This window comes from Pseudoliparis swirei, chromosome 7 (assembly GCF_029220125.1).
Source record: "Pseudoliparis swirei isolate HS2019 ecotype Mariana Trench chromosome 7, NWPU_hadal_v1, whole genome shotgun sequence".
NCBI classification, from domain to species: domain Eukaryota; kingdom Metazoa; phylum Chordata; class Actinopteri; order Perciformes; family Liparidae; genus Pseudoliparis; species Pseudoliparis swirei.
Window position 1 is genome coordinate 10,380,045 of NC_079394.1, and position 18,477 is coordinate 10,398,521.

General features: G+C 40.4%; 2 protein-coding genes and 1 non-coding gene across 3 annotated transcripts; 1 reads left to right on the plus strand and 2 right to left on the minus strand.

Annotated features, from left to right (window-relative positions):
• Positions 1-852: 852 nt before the first annotated feature.
• Positions 853-12,247, minus strand: LOC130196625 (cytotoxic granule associated RNA binding protein TIA1-like). Its single transcript, XM_056418905.1, has 12 exons — positions 12,059-12,247; positions 11,222-11,318; positions 10,888-10,986; positions 8,706-8,760; positions 8,294-8,381; positions 7,773-7,848; positions 7,438-7,546; positions 7,255-7,350; positions 5,196-5,280; positions 4,654-4,792; positions 3,818-3,972; positions 853-2,272 (listed from the first exon to the last, which is right to left on the minus strand). Exons 1-12 carry the CDS (start codon positions 12,085-12,087, stop codon positions 2,134-2,136), a joined length of 1,167 nt encoding a protein of 388 aa, XP_056274880.1. The 5' UTR covers positions 12,088-12,247; the 3' UTR covers positions 853-2,133.
• Positions 12,248-12,660: 413 nt separating this feature from the next.
• trnag-ccc (transfer RNA glycine (anticodon CCC)) lies at positions 12,661-12,731 on the minus strand. The gene has a single exon. It is a non-coding gene; the product is annotated as a tRNA-Gly (tRNA).
• A 517-nt stretch (positions 12,732-13,248) lies between these two features.
• On the plus strand, positions 13,249-17,882 carry rchy1 (ring finger and CHY zinc finger domain containing 1). The gene is made up of 9 exons (XM_056418820.1): positions 13,249-13,310; positions 13,695-13,814; positions 13,999-14,114; positions 15,036-15,114; positions 15,226-15,270; positions 15,364-15,422; positions 15,793-15,822; positions 16,035-16,155; positions 16,304-17,882. The coding sequence occupies exons 1-9, from the start codon at positions 13,260-13,262 to the stop codon at positions 16,520-16,522; spliced, it is 840 nt and encodes a 279-aa protein (XP_056274795.1). The 5' UTR covers positions 13,249-13,259; the 3' UTR covers positions 16,523-17,882.
• Positions 17,883-18,477: the final 595 nt, after the last annotated feature.

Below are 18,477 nucleotides of genomic sequence, written 5' to 3' on the forward strand. Positions count from 1 at the left end.
GGCCCAGTCGTTAGGCTGCTGTAGTCCCTTGGACTGTGAAGGGGAGGCTGTTACAGCTGATTGGCAGAGCAGTGTTTGACTCACGGCTAGAGAAGTACTTTGAGCTGCACAGACGAATCCAGATGGAGAGGTGGTCCCCATGTCATCCAGAGACAAACAGTCCTTGGCACAGTACAGCTAGACCACTACGGCTATCAAAACTTTATGTGCTAATCAGATTGAAGAAATTCAAAACAGAAAGCATCAACAAGTTGCAAGAGGAGGCTGTGGGACAAGAGCCAAGGAAGCAGTGAGATGAGCACCAACTGAACAAAGACCACCTGCGGGATCAGCCATGGACGAAAGTGAAAAGCTCAAAGTGGGAGGGTGTCTCTTGAGCAGGAGTCGTCTCGGTGAGATAGCGAGTACAGCTGCCCGGAGAGACGTCTTCCATGTGGTACAAGAAGGCACAACATTCCCAAGCATCACAACAGACAAGCTGGCAGTCTATAAGACAATTTGGGATCCCAATCTTACCCTAGAACACCTGATGGTCCAGTTGGGAGAGCCGAGTTTAAACATTGTAAGAAGAAACATGTTGAACATTTGAGCACGAGTGTTTTCTCCAAGAGTATTTTAGCACATTGTTATATTAACATGACAATATGCACATACACTTCACATTGCTCTTTCAACTAGAGTTCTTTGCAGCAAAAAAAGAACAAATATCCTTTTAAAAACACAAATATCAAAGATACAAATATATACTCGCATGCAAATGTTTCCCAAAATAGTCTCTAAATTAAAGTTTCATGAATGTTTCCTGAAAAACAACAACAACAACCCATCCACGAGAAAAACCAAACATCGCGGTTTATGTGCATAAGCATTTTAATTGGACAAAGCAAGAAAACATTGATTACAGTAGCAGAGTCATCAGTTCTCAGGGCCAACACCTTTCTCAACAAGGGTGTGAAAATGTTTGTAGGCACTGCCTAATTAAAAAGAGTATCTTGTCAGCTAAAAGAAACCAGCTCTATAAGGCAACAGTTCAAATGTAGTAGGCCTCCCCATTTCTCTGGCAAAAAGAGCAAGTGTAAAGGTTGAATCCACTCAGATTTTTTGATATAAAATACTGGCGTTTCAATAGATATTTAAAAACCATCGTAAGTCTCAAACATGTTCATCCTTTAACATTTTTAATTGTGTTACATTTTAAGTTTGCACAGCATGGCAATGCCGTTGTATCCCTGCATGGAAGAATCGTGTGTTGCACTGTAAAGTGTCACGTTAGAGTCGTGCCACTCCGCTGCGGTCAATGTTGGAGTTAACTGTCAAGTTATCAAAACAACAAAAAAAGAAAAGCAAGCACCCACAGTTAACAGTAGCATTTTACTTACATCGTTTCAAATGATTTAATGGTTATTTACATGTGGCGAAAAAAAAGATTTGAGGCCGTCCGAAAGATACGAAGGAGAAATGGAATGCAGAAAGGAAAACCACTCTTGAAGTCAAATTTGTCCCAAGTACAAGCGAGAGGGGGGAAAACTGTGCAATATTTATCTGCCCTTACAGAGAAACAGCAGTGGCAACAATCCCTGCAATTGATTTTAATCCAAGAGAAAAATGAGAACAAATTAAACAGATTTCCATTCCTCAAATAATAACGGAGGTTCATAACTTAGCACGACTCAGACTTGAACAGTTTCAAAAACACAAAAAAGAAACCTCTCGGTGGCTGTCTGAGAAGAAAGATGTGAAAATGGAAGCAATTTGTAAAAATTAAAAGAAAAAGAAAAAGAAAAAAATTCCAAAAGTTTTTCCTTTACAGTTTTATACTCATTTACAGTTAACTTAAAAATGGTAAGAGCCCTGGTCCGTGGCCAGTATTGCCTACCACAAAGGGTGTAAATACCTGTGTGGGTCAAATCACTCCTCCCTGGCTCCAATTACCTCAACCCGACCCCCCCCCCTCCCCCCTCCCCAAGAAATACCATTTACATCTCGTATAGATGTCAACCTCCACATTAGGTTCCACATCCCAGTAAAAGTCTTAGTCCTGCCACCGATGGAGGCGGTGTTACACAGCCCCGCAGGGCACCGTACAGCCAGTAACAAGCTGATGGTTGAAAACACTCCCACCCTGCCCACTTATCAGTGTGTGGGGTATCCTGCGGCTCCCATACCGGGCTGGTTGGCTAGCATACTCCCATTCAATCCCTGTGTAGGCTGCATAACCCCACCGTTACTGATGGCGCTCATGCCAGTCCACCCAGCACTGGCCGGTAAGTGACTGCAAAAAAAAACGAGGTAAAGAGAAGAGAGAGACAGAGAAGGGGGGTGGGGGGGGGGGGAAGGAGACAAAGACAAAATGCCAGCAGGTTAGAGGAGACAAGGCGAAAGGGAGCCAAAGGGTTTTATATTAGAGCTACTAGAATCTGGACAGGCTAGAATGAGAACAAGAAGGCACACGGAGTTATCAGCGGTCGTGAGGGTGAGGCGAGGCAAAAATCAGGCTCGCGAAAGAATCAGATTTAAATAAGAAACAGAGAGTGGAGGGTTCTTCGGAAGAGCCAAAGGTACATGTAATTTGATTAAAGCAGACAAAGCGCACAGAGGCCAAGCGCAGAAAGCTAAATATTCCTTCCCCCCCCCCCCCCCTCCTCCCAACTGTAGATAACAAACAGCGTGGCTCATTTTCGTTCCTCTTGCAACACCGTTTGGCCACAAAGTATAAGAAGGTAAATTATTACCTAACATACATTGTATTGTATGATCTCATGTCTCCATGTCCTCAGTTCAGTGTAGAGATAAAACAGCTTATTTCAGGATAAAGCATCATCTTCAAATTTCAAGTCAAGAGAGGCCTCGCCTCTTTCTGGAATTGTGCATTTACTGTACATGCGACCGTCAAACACTACCGCTGCTTTCACGCCCTCACACCTTTGTACAGAGCCTGTTGGTACAGCTGGTCGCCAAGAACTTTAGACTGTCAACAACATATGGCCTCTCCTTTATTTTTCTTCGGTGCACAAAATGTCACTGCACATAGGCTGTCTAAATAAAAACATGTTTGATAACAACCTACAAACGATATTTAACATGTCCTACCGACAGTAACATACAGATCAAAATCCTCAGATGTGTGTAGAAATAGATCAATGAAATCAAAAAGGAAAATAATGTAAAAATCTATGACATGAATGTAGACAAACAAAAACAACTGAAGAGCCTTAAAGAGCACAGTCTTTACACACACAGTAGGCCATTGTACACAAAGGGAAATGCATTCTTCAACATCAAACCATCCCCAGGTGTGGACAGGAAGTGAAAACGTTGTTCTGGGCTGTGAGCATTCGTTTTGTTCAGTTACTTTAGTCAGTTATCTTTAAATGTATCGAAAACCAAGAAATAAGCTTCCAACTGTCTTCAGGCAGTGTTCTTACAATCCTTTTTAAAACAAGACTACAGTTTGAACTATTATGCGCTAGAACTCAGGGAACATTTCGGAAACAAAAACCTTCAGTTCTTAGGATGTACTGTGCACAGTGAGCAGGTATGACAGTCACATGATTAACAGCAAATTTAAAGTTCAGATGTGTGTGTGTGTGTGTGTCTGTGTGTGTGTGTGTGTGTGTGTGTCTTATTTCTCAATCTTCTCGAGATGAGTACGGGAAGGGGGCTGGCGAGGGGAGGAGACTGAGGTTGTGGGGTTCGGGGAGGGAGGTCATGGCTCCCTCCTGTGGCCAGAGCTGGCTCTCGCTGCCCCGGTCTTGAAGGGGACTCTGGTGGTGCTGGAGGCGGTGAAGGGGAGCCCTGTGCACACCGTGCTACTTACTTGAAGCCCTGCTGGTTCCAAGGCTGGCCGTAGACACCGTAGGTGGGGACCTGCCACCCATTCGGGACATACTGGCTGATCTGGGGCCCGTTGCCGTACCACTGGCCCCACTGGCCGTAGGGCTGGGCTGCCGCAGGGAAGCTCATCTTGTTCTGCTGTAGAGTACAAGTTTGGTTTAAGACGAGAATACGACCCCAAATCACAGATGACGATTCATTACATGACCTCGGTGTTTGTTGACACAAGTCTTTACATTGTGGAATATATACTGTGACAAAATATGAACATGGCAGATTAACACTGTATTAAGATCACAGACAACCTCCGCAATTATTAAAGCAGCTAGAGGTCCCCAGGTAGACCTGTGCCGAAAGGGATGAGATAAGAAAAATAAAGAAAAATAACTGATTGGACAAACGCAATGTGATGAAGAATTTATAAAAACACCACTTCAGCCCGAGTATGTCAGTCAGTGGGAGGAGCGAGCCATAATAAAATGGGAAGTAAATATATACATACATTAGTTTTATGTTAAAAATGAAGGCATTATTTTCTCCCAGGCTGATGTGCCATATAAATGCACTTGAATAAACACAGCCTGCTTTATGTGAAGCTTCAACATTACGGGAACATTCTTTGTAAATTCCTTGTAATTCTTTCGTTCAACACTTCCTGGTTTGAAAATAGACTGATGTTATTAATAATACAGACACAGGATACACATCAGCACTACCTTATAGATGTCCTCTTATGCTCGTGTTGTCCTATGAGACGCCAATAGGACAGCAACTAGTGGCTGGTTCTTTATACAACAAGTACAGTGTGCGTGTCCTTACCTGGGGCAGAGGCATCTGCTGCATCGGGTTCATCATGTCCGGGGTCTCTTTACCCCAGTAGCATTTGACTATGTGGCCCTCTATTGAGGTGCCGTTCACTGACACAATGGCATGGGCTGCTGACTCATGGGAGTTAAACCTGGACAGAGACAGAGGGCGAAAGAGACCAAGGACACGCTGATTTCATAGATATTTAATTAGCAATGATGACCAAAGTTATTGAGCTTTGGGACCGGGATGAATAATTATTAGATCGACAATGTAGAGAACAAGTGACTATGTGGATAAAACCGATGCTGCTTATATTATTGAAAGCAGCTTTAGTGGTTCTTAATGACAGTCCTCATTATCTAGAGCGCTGTGTGTTGTGTCTCCACCATTGCAGTAAAATAAAATACTCTCTCCCTAAATCCGAAGCGGCAGTCCTCGTTTAAACTCCTAGAATAAGAATCTGCAGGACCAGGATCAACCACTTGTGCACCACACTTTGACCTTGCTTGAAAGAAAATAAACAGAAAAGTAAATAGGAAACGTCCACGTACCTCACAAACGAATAGCCTTTGTCTGGGAAAACTCTGATTTCCATGATTTGTCCAAAGGGAGAGAAAGTCTGTCTCATCAGTTGCTCTGAAGGCAAAACAGAAAGGGAACATTAGATATCATTTCTATGTGGATTGATCATGAAGAAATTTAAAAATTATAAAAACATTTGCTGCATTAAAGATATTGCTCTCTTGACAATTTTAAATAAAATGTATAGGAAAGTCACACTTTGCTGATGAGACCCGAGCAGAAAAACATACATTTATTATTTGACAGTATTTTAGCTAACACCGGAATTACTTTAACTTTTCTTTATCAACAATTTCCCTGAAACTCAAAAACCTTTTGAAGAGAAATACTAAAACACAATGAGAAAACATCTCTTTCACCAAGATGAACAAAGCCAGTGAAGTTTATTCAGAAACAACCCTGTGACTCCATTTTTAATCACTGCATTCAAAATACAGCATCTGGGATGCTGAGAGTGATACAGGATGCACCGACTGACAAGTTGTATATCGATTCGAGAATGTTCATTAAACCAAAGTAAGATTAACCCATTTGAATCAGCCGAATCAATGTATTCAAATTGAAGATTCAGGATGTTTTGGGGGGCGATTATGTCATTCAAAAATTTCAAAAGAAACTTTGGATGCAAGATGTGGTTACACAGATCATACATGTGAGTAGGAGCAATGTTTTGTTGGTTTTGGCCTTATTGGAAAAATGTTGAATAAATAATATATATATATTAGGGCTGTGAAACGATTAAAATTTTTAATCGGGTTAATCACAGGTTTTTGTGGATTAATCATGATTAATCACATATTACCGATATTCTCGGTATATTTTGTGAGAACATAGAGATTTATGACAAAAGACGGATATATACATTTATACATTCTTCTATACAATGGTGCTGCAACTCAGCAGTTATTTAGCAGTTTTCTTCCATATGGAACATTAATACATCTTCATCCTTAACAGAATGTTTAACCCTCCTGTTACCTTTCGGGTTAATTTGACCCCATTCAATGTTTAATGTCGGTGTTCTTTGGGGTCAATTTGACCCCAGGCTGTTTTTCACTGTGTCAAACATAAGAAATATCAACTTTTTTATTTATTTAAAGGGCTATTTAGGTAGTCAACAAACAAACATAAAGTACCTCACACTTAAACTTGGGAAGCAATATTAATTCTAATAATTTTCTGGAGGTTTTAATTGCTGGGGTCAAATTGACCCCGAGGGTAAAATATGTTAGTAAATGTAAAGGTAACAGGAGGGTTAAACATAAAATGTTTCTCTTGTTTGTCAACCATTAACTCCACCATGATACAATCTAAAGGCCTCTAGTCTTCCTCTAGCAGCTGCTGAGGCAAACTGACTGTGTGGGTTTTCTTCATGAACTGGGCCGTGATGAAAGGGACGGCGGGGACACCGCTGCAAAGCTGAAACCTCACCGGCCCGGACAGGTGGACAGATTGACAAGTGACTTTATTTTTGCTCGGTCCCGATGCGCGCGCACGGAGCTCTGTGGCGCCAGACGGAGATCGATAAGTGTTAACGCAACACGAAGAGACAGAAATGACATGCTGCTGTGGAGATACGATCAACAACAGACGTTTAGTTTAATAAAAGAACAAAGACATGCTCTAGAGAACATGTCAGGGGGCGGGCCAATCTTTTTAATGTCATGCGATCTACCGACACTACGCCGCGATCGACTGGCAGGTCGCGATCGACGTGTTGAGACCCTGATCTACAGGAAGTAAAAGTCGTCACAAGGTTTCCGTAGGTGAACCTGCGGAAGGATCATTACCGATGAACAGACCGTCTGCATGAGAGCGGACAGAGTTCAGATTGAAGTGGTGTATTGGAAGCTCATTTTGCAAGTGACTTTTTTTTCGTCCCGACGACCAACAACAGACGGATTGGAAGCTCATTCTGCGCATGCGTTAAATGCGTTTAAAAAAAATAACTAGTTAAACCTGTAATTGAATTAACGCGTTATTTTTCACAGCACTAATATATATATATTTTATAATAGTATTCATTACCTGTCAGTCCTGTGCTGACTCCGCCACAATACACAGTGCAGTTACTTGGGCTGGACTGACTCACTACTTCATCGAAGGATAGGTGCTTGGAGTTACCTGCCAGAGGAGACAGAGACATTTAATACGTGAATCCAACATCTTTTGTAAACACGCAAAACATGCACAATTCTCATGGCCACGCACTTTCATAGGTGGTCTTTGGGGCGGGGGGCTTTCTTGTGGCCCAGTTGGTTCGAATCTGTCTGCCTCCTAACCACTGACCTCCCATCTGCTGAATGGCGTTCTCTGCGTCCTGGAACAGAGAAAGGGAACCGGTTAACCCATGTCTAGAACTAGCGTCTAGACACGGATAATCTCACACGCATCCCTTTAAAAGCACAGTGATGTTCAAAGATGTCCTAAATTGTTTGTTTTTGGAGCATGTTTAATGACTATTACTACACCATAAGCACCAATAACAGCGGAATGACCTTGGCGTTGCAGTAAAGTTAACAATTTGGTCATGCCTCTGTACTAACCCATTTGTTGAAGAAAGACACAAAGCCATAGCCTTTAGATTTCCCTGTAGCCATATCTTTCACAACACGAGCATCTCTGTGGACAAACACATCAGTCGGACTACGTTAAAAACATGGAGCACAACACAAATATAAAACTAAAATAGTTTAGTCTCAGAAGCAAAATCTTCAAAAGCTCATACAATTAAATTACAAAATTCTATTTATTTATGTATAGGCCAAAATCACAAATTTGCCTCAGAGGGCTTTACAGTCTGTACACATATGACATCCCTGTCCCAGGACCTCACATCGGATCAGGAACAACTCCCAAAGAATTTTTTTTTTTTTAAACTTTCACTGGGAAAAAGGAAGAAACCTTCAGGTGAGCAACGGAGGAGGATCCCTCTCCCCGGATGGACAGAAGCAAATATATACTAATATCCAACCTTTCTTTATTTTTATAGTATGAGGAACAGAGGATAATAACCCTTCCTGGCATTTTCTTCAGATCATCCTTGTCAATAAATCCTGATACTTACGATATCCTGCCAAATGGACCGAAGGCAGCTTTGACGTCTTCTGTAGTTATTTCTGGGCTGAGGTCTCCAACGAAGACGTGAAAATGATCTATGGGGGGGGAGACTCAGTTTAGACATGGAGTATGTTACAATACGCAATATAGTTAAAGCGGGACTCGTCAAAAGACCAAGGTCAAAAGGAGTCATGCAGACATGTGGATAAATGACAAAAAATATGTAAGCATATATGCAACAAAAATATTTTCCTTGACTCTTTTTCTTTTCAATTTCATTACTTAGGAAACATGTAGAGCACACAAAATAATGGAATGTTTGGGTTTTAACTATTTCTTTTGCTAAAAAAAAAAAAGTAGGAACAAGTTTTGTTGGAAAATTAATTGAAATTTCCCCAGTGAAAAGCACTCGTACTTACTACTTGTGTCTTTTTTCTGGCTGGTTGGCGTCGTGGCCCAGTTGACTTTGACCTCCTGCGGATAGGGGCAGAGAAAGAACAGGCCAGGTGGGGTATGTTTACATCACTTACATTAAAACCTGGTTCTCTCCACTATAAGAGTATATGATTTAAAGCTGACTCAAAAGTATTTAAAATGTCTTAATTTAATGAAGTATGGTCATTATCACTAGTGGTGCAACGGACCACTGTCAATCCGTACGGATCCCCTCCCACGGATCGGCACGCATGTGAACCGCAGATTAATTAACTACACCGAAACGTTAACCATCACAGTGCGAAATAAAGTTTTACGAACGATCGTTATTCAACAATTTTTAGTCAAATATGTGATCAGGACATTGCCATTCATGCTTTTCCTGTCTACAATCTGTGATATTACATTGTAAACAATCAATCTGTGTTCAAGTCAACAGGACAGCTGGTAACTGTGGTAGCACTGATAACGGTTACATTATGGTGTGTTCAGGCTCTAAAGTTAAAATTAGTATTGGGCGAAGGTAAATTATGTTATCATGATGAGTTCACATGTTATATAAATAATAAAATCATGCATTTGCCCATTATTTCAATTGTGTTTTTATGAAGAAAGAAACATTACAGATGACTACATTTAGTTGTTTTTGGTTTAAACTGACTTCAAAGCTTTACAATATTTTTGTGGCAGAAAAACAAATGTTCGAAGTTGTGTAGACAAGCTGCGATAATCAATCAAATGAATCTTTATCGGCCAATATTGATCAATAATCGGCATTTAGTATTGGTGACAAAAAAACGTGTTTGGGGATCTGGAAAAGTCGTATTTGCACCCTTTTTTCTTTTGCGTTGACACTATCTGTGATCCGATCCGTAGGTTTTATGATTCGTTGCACCACTACTTATCACTCACTTCGGTCATGTGTATGTCTAGTAACAAGAAGATGAATCTTGTATCGAATCTTCCAACAGAAAATAATCTGTAACTGGCCAACCACAAAGATTTTACGTTAGACGATTTGATACAAGATTAATTTTCTTTATTGGATGGAGAAAAACCATGATATGCTACGAAGGGGGGTGATGATTTAATGTTAAAACACCATAATGAGAGGCATACGCCAACAACAACAAACGCAGATGTTGTGAAAGTTACAAATAGTTATTGCTGTTGTTCCCAATGAAACACACCTCTCTTAGATTGGTTGCTTAGTTCAGCAATGTAAGCCTGCACCTAATCCATCACTTTTTTATTAGTATAATAATTCTAAAAGTAATGTAATGTTAGTTTAAGTCACATTCTTACTTGCAAATGTCTGTTACTTTAACTGAACAGTGGTTTTCTTTGTCTGAAGTGTTCTACAGAGCAGTTGTACGGCTGTGATAACACTTTTATAGTTTAAAGAGTTTACAGAGCACCACATTGTTGGGTCTCTCTCTACAATAATACAACACTTTAGAGGATTGTGGGTGATGTTATTTATCTGCGGCATATTATCTGGGGGAACGCATGCTTTAACCGGGCACGCAGTTATACAATTTGACATATTTTGTCAACGAACTGCCCCAGTCTTAGTGCAGTCATTTAATTTTCCTGGCGCTATGTCATCGGATTGAATCCAGAAACTCAGCTCATCACTCAGCATCACTTTAATATTTATTTTTTATACGGCCAGATGGTATTTTTTAATTTTGCTCTATTGTAATAGGATAACACAACCTTATGCAGCTGCTCAGACTTTATTTTTTGCCATTATTTCAATGTATCTTAAGTAGTCTTGAAGACTAACAGACGGTACAGCACTGGCTCGTTTAGTGGATCCCTGAATTAGTCTTTTTCTTGGAAAACCTTGTTTAAAAAAAAAAAAGGCCCTATTTAAACCAATTTGACCAAAACAGAGATCGCTTTCTGGCAGTAGAGGTGCTCTTAAATGTTCACGATCTGATTTAGAGCCCAGCTTCAGTAGCTTCCCCTTCACAGTTAGAAAACTAATCTAATCTCCAGCTGGGGACTTGAAGTATCCAAATCAAACTAATCCATCTAATTAATAGAATATAAATGGTACTAGTGAACTAGTTTTTATTATTATTTTGAAGGCAAACAACCTAAATGCCCCATACCCAAAGCCCGCCCGTTCCCACTCACCCTGTAGACACGATAGCTTACCTTACCCATTATTTTCCTTCCATTCATGGCTGCCAGTGAGGCAGACGCATGCTTGTGGTCATAGAACTCCACAAAGCAGTATGGATCATTTCCAGCAGTCTGTCAATGGGAAAACAAGAATGATATTAAATCCACAGCAAGGGGGACAATTTAATAACTGCAGATAACAAGAGCCACCCGTTGTAGTTTGAATGTCAGGTCTGATATACCAGACTGGGAGAACACAATGGATAACATGCACATATGGGGAGTGTGACTCTCACAAGCAGCACCACCACCTTTCAAGCCACTGTTTTCCTATAGAAAACAATACACAGCAGAGAGGTTCACTCACATCAACTATCATTTTACAACTCTTGCAAGGTCCTATCTGTGTGAAGACTTGCAGGATGAGGGGCTCGGTGACATCCCTGGACAGATTCCCCACATACCTGCAAACAAGGAGAGAGACGGGAGAATTGAGTCTTTGTCAAACAGGAAGTAGCATGCAAACAAAGGCTAGTTAACCGGGCTAGCTACAACCCAAAACAAATCATCGAATCAACATAAAAACAAGGATCGTGGACTACATATGACTTGGGATAGTCTCAATTTCACGCAAACAACTCGAGTACGGCCGGCCTCACCGGAGCAGTCTCTCCGAGCGTTGACGTGGCTCGTCTACCAGATAGCTAAAGATACCGCTAACGCGAGCTAGGTTCATGAGGGCCTCATGCTAGGTGGCAACAAACGGCGATAAAATGACATGCACTCTGCGAGGGGTATGGCTATCACCTGGCTGTTGATAATAACACACGATTATTGGAGTACAAATATAGATTGTATAATTGAAAAAAAGTGTACATTTTAAGAGAAGTAACCGGCTAGCTGCGATAACTAGCATTAGCTCGCAACTCAGTTTCATTTTCAGGCGAGTAGCGGTTCCGTCTATTTATACGACTAAATCAAACAGAACTTCACATTGAAAAATAAGAACAAATACAATATGTGTAGTGTAGTTAAAATGAGACGCGTTTCATTACGCGCCACGTTAAAAGCGTATTGAATGTTGATTCTGACATAATTACATGGTTTTACAGTTTCAATTGAAACAACAACGTGGACACATCTCGGACGTAGCTTCACCGAGTCCTTTCATTTCCAGGACATAGACGGCGCCGCTGTTACTCACAAGGTTCTGGGTAGATCGTCCTCCATCATCAAGGTTTCGTAGTCGCGTCCTGAGAGCTCTTTAATCCAATGACATACAAATGGTTTGTGCTGAACTTGAGCAACAGGGAGCGTGAAGGCTATATCTACTATTTAATGATAAATCAGCGGCCGATTCTTACTCTCGCACACACCGCAGACAGCCTCAGTCTGATGCAAACAATAGGAAGTTGAAGATGGCGGAGGAGCGGCGTCAGCAGCGTCAACCTGCGCGCTGAAATAAAGCCAAAATCAGGCGCTCTTTCTCGCCCACAAAGATGTGCCTCTATATTTCTATCATGGCATGAGCTTCGAAACAGAACGAGTGTTTTGGTCGTAACAGTTGAGATTACATTTCTCCATTCGCCTGGTCGTAAGATTAATCGCCAGTGATGCAAAAGCGTTTAGATAAATGACAACTGGAAAACATCTGTGAAACGCACGCGCCGATAACAAGCGCGTGACATAATAATGTGTGAGGTGGTTGAATTTAACTTGGGAGTTATTTTCAGTTCATCAACTAACTAGCTTACTTTGATATTTGGGAATTATATTTTTTATAATTTGTTGCTTGAGCAAAACACGTGCGCCGCCCGGGAATCGAACCCGGGTCGCAAGAATGGGAATCTTGCATGATACCACTACACCAGCGGCGCCGTCGGGAAAAGACGAGGAGACATTATACTTTACATTACATTCCAGGAGACATCAATCATGTTAAAATATGTTAGACAATAAAAGGATTACGGAATATATATATAGTCGATTATTGTAGATTATAAACCATCATTGTCAAAATAAAATATACATTTTATATTATCAATTATAATTAGCATAAAACAGCGCAAATATGTAAACGATACTTCTACTAAAAAGTTGATTCGACTGACAAACGTTCAATTGAAAGTGCACATTATTTAATCCAATCATTGGACAGTGACAGAGAGGTAAGAAAAAGCCTGATCAAAAATGATAGAATTTGCTTTTATCAGTTTTAGTAAATGTTGCAGAATAAAAGGGCGAAATGCGTGTGATAAAAATGAATGCACCACCTATGATTCTCAGACGGACGGGGGCAGCATTGCTGAGTCTACGCCGAAAAAAAAGAAGAAGAAGAAGAAGAAAAGACGGCAGTATCCCCTTCGCACTCCAAGAAGAAGAAGAAGCCCGATTTTGGAGTAAACATGGCTTCCCCTGCCGGTTGTGAGCATTATGTTCGCAGCTGCTTATTAAAAGTGAGTACGCTTTTTATAATGAATTGTATATATTCGCTCCAGATGCATATTAATGTTGAGTATGCCTCACTGTCACTTGCTCTAACGGACTGCTACTGTATAGCGCTGGGATCAACCACTCACAGCTAACCTAGCTAACTTACTAACGGTTACAAACTAAAACGCCCGCCGGTGTTGTAACACAGCAACTGAACGGTTATGACATATAGCTACGTGAAGTATACGTTAGCTGAATGCGATTTTATAAATGGTGAGAGTTTAGTAAGTATTATGTCAAAATCATCTTTTAAAACTTCCAGTTTAGTTGTTGAGCTGTTATCTGACTTTCACAACCTCTGACTATATCCCATTCCCCGTGTGATCACGTGTTTCTATGCGTCGCAGGCACCTTGCTGTGGTAAACTGTATGTGTGTCGGCTGTGCCATGATGCGGAGGAGAACCACCAGATGGATAGATTCAAAGTCACGGAGGTGCAGTGCACCGATTGTCAGACAGTGCAGCAGGTAACTGAGAACAACACCTGCAAGCTAAGATGTTTCAACTCCAATGTTAGCTGGAGCAGGAGCACGAAGTGATCATAAATTCCACTTGCTTCCTTTTGGTTTGTATGTTGTTTTTGTGTCCGCAGTGGTTAACTCGCATCAAGGGAAAAAAGAATGGTACAAACTAAAGATGTCACTCTTGTAGGCACAGCAGACTTGCCAGGAGTGTGATGCGCAGTTTGGGGAGTATTACTGTGACATTTGCCACTTGTTCGATAAGGATAAGAAGCAGTACCACTGTCAGCCCTGTGGAATATGCAGGTGAGAAACAGTAGAGTTTATATATCTTAAATACTTGTCATAAGTACTTGTCTTAAATACTTGTTTTTTACTATTATTGCCGAAATAGAAGACACTAACAGTGCTATGGGTATTTGGGGAGTAGAAGTACAAATGTCTAAAGGTGAAACGTTGAGCCACATGAAAGTGTCTTTTGTTCTGATCATTTTAGCCTGGATATTACATTAAAGGTAATATTAAGGGCAAGCTTACATTCTGATTGTTTAACTAATGAGAGGAAAACAGCACAAAACTAGAACGGGCACTCGGTAGAGCGCATACCTTCGCATATCACAAGATTGGGCATTGAATTATGAACATTTTGGCATTAGTTGCATGCCAATTGGACAAAAATGTATCGTGCTATGGTAAAAAAAAAAGATGTTGACCTTTCCATGACCTTGACCTTTGACCCGATTGATCCCAAAATCTAATCAAATGGTCCACGGATAATAACCAATCATCCCACCAAATTCCATGTGATTCAAGAAGATTTGACCTGTTCATGACCTTTGACCTTGACCTTTGACCCGATCGATCCCAAAATCTAATCAACTGGTCCCCGGATAATAAACAATCATCCCACCAAATTGCATGCGATTCGGTTCAATACTTTTTGAGTTTTGCGAATAACACGCATACAAATAAATAAATAAATACACGGCGATCAAAACATAACCTTCCGGCATTTTCAATGCGAAGGTAATAAAGACGTAATCTCTCAAATGTATATGTCTTTAAAATGGCTGGTTTACCGACTCAACTATAATGTGATGCGGAAATCTGCCATAATACTGAATGCGTTGACATTTCATGTCGTCAGTTGTGATGTCATGTGACAAGTCATTCATACATGAGGTAATCGTCATCTATAGCAGTGACGTTGTGCTTTTGCCCCGACAGGATTGGGCCCAGGGGGAAGTATTTCCATTGTGAGAAGTGCAATCTGTGTTTAGCTCAGGATCTGCGGGGAAACCACAAGGTGATTATGAGCCTGCACCTGTTTCTCAACCACACACTCCATCGGCATTCTGTGTGACGAGCCACCGAGTGTCCTCACTGCTGTTAATCACAGTTATCTTTTATGTTTCAGTGTGTTGAAAATGTCTCGAGGCAGAACTGCCCTGTGTGTATGGAGGTAAAACATAAACATATTTGACGACAGGCTGTTAACTTTTTATGCGTTTAATTACTTTCTCTCAGATTTGATGTTTTTCTCCTGTATGCGCAGGATATTCACACGTCCAGAATTGGTGCACACGTTCTTCCATGCGGCCATCTTTTACACAAGTATGACTTATTATTCTCTAACTACTATTAGTTAGAATTGTGCCTTTTAGGTTTTATATATCCCAATTTTCTTTACAGTGCAGAAAAAACTACATGAATGTATGACATTGGCAGACAGATTTATTTTCAGATTATTACTCCATATTCTACATTTTAAAATTAATCATATCTGTAAAACACAAATAGAAATATGATCACATTACAAAGGTAATCAAATAATGTAGATAATGTAAACTAATAAATCTAATGCAAATATTTTAATTTCTAGCCCTTCGTTATCGTTAAATACATATATGTATTTCTTAATCAAGTTCAAGATGTGTTCTAGTATGAAGCTAACAATTAATGTGTTTGTTTACATTCCCTGCAGAACCTGCTTTGATGACATGGTCAGAACAAGGTAGGTCTAAAGATTCCTTTTTCTTGTTTAGTCTATCATTGATAAAAAATACAGTCCTCTTGTAAATATGATTCCATCCAAAGTCTGACTGAAACTATCACAAAGTCTGTTTCCTCTGTGGAAAAGCTCATATCTGACCTGCTGCATTTGTGTGTGGACTTACAGTGCCCAGTTTACTATAGTTAGTAAACTTTTGGTCTCACTTGTTTTAGAGTGTATCGCTGTCCCCTATGTATGCACTCTGCCTGGGAAATGGAAGACTACTGGGACCAGATAGACAAAGAGATTGCCCAATCACCGATGCCCACTGAATACCAGGGTGCAACTGTCAAAGTAAGACCTCGGTTTTACTAAAAATGAATGAAGTAGAACATTTTAGAGAACTTAAATACAAAATACATAACATCCCCTATTTTTCCATTTTATTAAATCGTCCATCTTTTTACATAATCCATTACTTTTGTTTTTCCTCACTATAAAGATTATATGTAACGACTGCCAAGCCCACTGCACAGCGCCTTTTCACGTGCTGGGGATGAAGTGCAGCGACTGTGGCTCCTACAACACTGCCCAGGATGGGGGACTCATCCAGCAGCCTCAACAACAACAGCAGTCAGAGCAGGAACCTGAGGAGAATGAGGCAGAAACGGACACAGAGCCAGAGCTGCAAGATCAGCCTCAGTTGCCCACGCCAGATTAATAATTGACATTAGTACTTTAGACGTTTGCCTGGTGCTCATACTTTAGCTAACTTACATAAAGTGTAACAGTGGACAACCAATATTCATAGACTGTACATATTACAAAAACAATCCATCTATTTTCTGTTTACCCTTTTCAGTGCTGGAACCTCTCCCAGCATGCACTGGGTAAAATGAAGTGTGTCACATGATTCACACACAATTTACACCTACAGGCAATCTTGAGTCTGACCACCCAGGAAGGACTTACTGGAGGTGACAGTCTAGCCGCTGAGCCACTGTGTGGCACCATGATAAAGATATAGAATGAAAGGATTACTACTGGTGGTGTTGCAGTATCATACCAATGGTGATGGTTTTCTGTCATTCTACTGTACATCCTATTTTGATGTTCCCCGTAAAACAGTGTGAACACAAGTGTGTAATCTTGGAATGTATAGTCTTTTATCTGCCTGTACAACTATACTTAACACCAGTTTTGTAAGTTTGTCAGACCCAAATAGAAATCTGCCTCAGGCAGATGTCAAAGTGTTGACAACATAGAAAGTTTCCATGTTCACTGACACTGGCAGGATGGCAATGTACATACCAGGTTCATAGAATACAAAAATTAAAAAATATCTAAGATTTGAAAAAGTTGAATTCACACCAGGGCAATTAAAATATATGGAAATATAGTGCACTTTTAAATTCTGCTGCATTTTGTTCAGATGTGGATTAAAATCAGTTCTTTCACACCCGGCATGTTATCTACTTGTTTAAATCAGTAATGTTATCAAAAAGTGAAGTATAACATAAGAAATATTATAAATAATAATTTTCCATGGACGAGGTAAACCTGTAATAAATATTATATTTTCAAAAGCCAGCAAAAATGACAGTACGGTATGTGGCATAGGTTCCAAGTCTTGCCAACTAGGAAGATATAATGGACATACTTCAAATCCTCTTTTGGGCATTTCCTTCAAAACAGACAGCTGCCTGTGTCCAGAGCTTTGAATCCGACCAATCCACTGAGTTTGAGTCTGTAAACGAAGTGACGAGATGATATTCTGTCTGATATCAGCCAGTACATACAGGACTCATGTCTAGTGGCTGCTGGACATCAGGCCTGTGTTTCGGTACCATTTGCCTGTTGTGTCTGTAGTTGTTGGTTAACAGACATGCAAACTGTCAATGAGCATGATGTTACCGAGCTACTATTAGAGACAACAATAATCATTTTCATCCGTTCATACGAATTCAGCTTCAATTTGCTTTGTGTAGCACAGGTACATCACCACTGATAAAGGACAAGTTAAAGCCAAGTACTACATGTGTATATGTACAACCATAATAAAACGTTCTGGGTTGACCACACGCTATCTCCTCTTGGTGGATGGGGCTCAGGGGTCATGAACTGGAAAGTGAAACTAACAGTGTCCATGCCCGCAGCAGTTAGTGATGCATCCTCTGGCATGAGGTGATTCCCTGGACTCTGAGGAATTTGTAGAATCACGTGGATGTTTTTTTTAAATAAATGTTTACATTTGTCACAATATAGTTGTGTGGTTGTAGCAGATACCTACTCACTGGTTTAGACATCACCAGGGTCCCCATAGTGTCAGCACAAAGTGTAGTCCTCAGGAAGGCCATCGCTCGCTTTCCTTTTTGCTGAGACATCTGTCGTGGTAAATTGGTGGCATTTTGCATCCACTGATTTGCAGAAGGAAATATACTTGTATCTCCACAAACACTATAGTTACCAGTTAATCAGATTGTTCCATACAACTTGCTAAAACAATGCATTACTCAGATACATTTCTGGAGTCTGGAATTGAGTTAGTCATTTTCAATGCAAATCTAAATGTATTTTCTAGAAATCCTTTATTCTCTTTACATCAATTGAGAACATTGCTTTGATCTTCTTTATATGCACAATGGTCAAATGTTTTGATTTTTAAATGTTATCTTC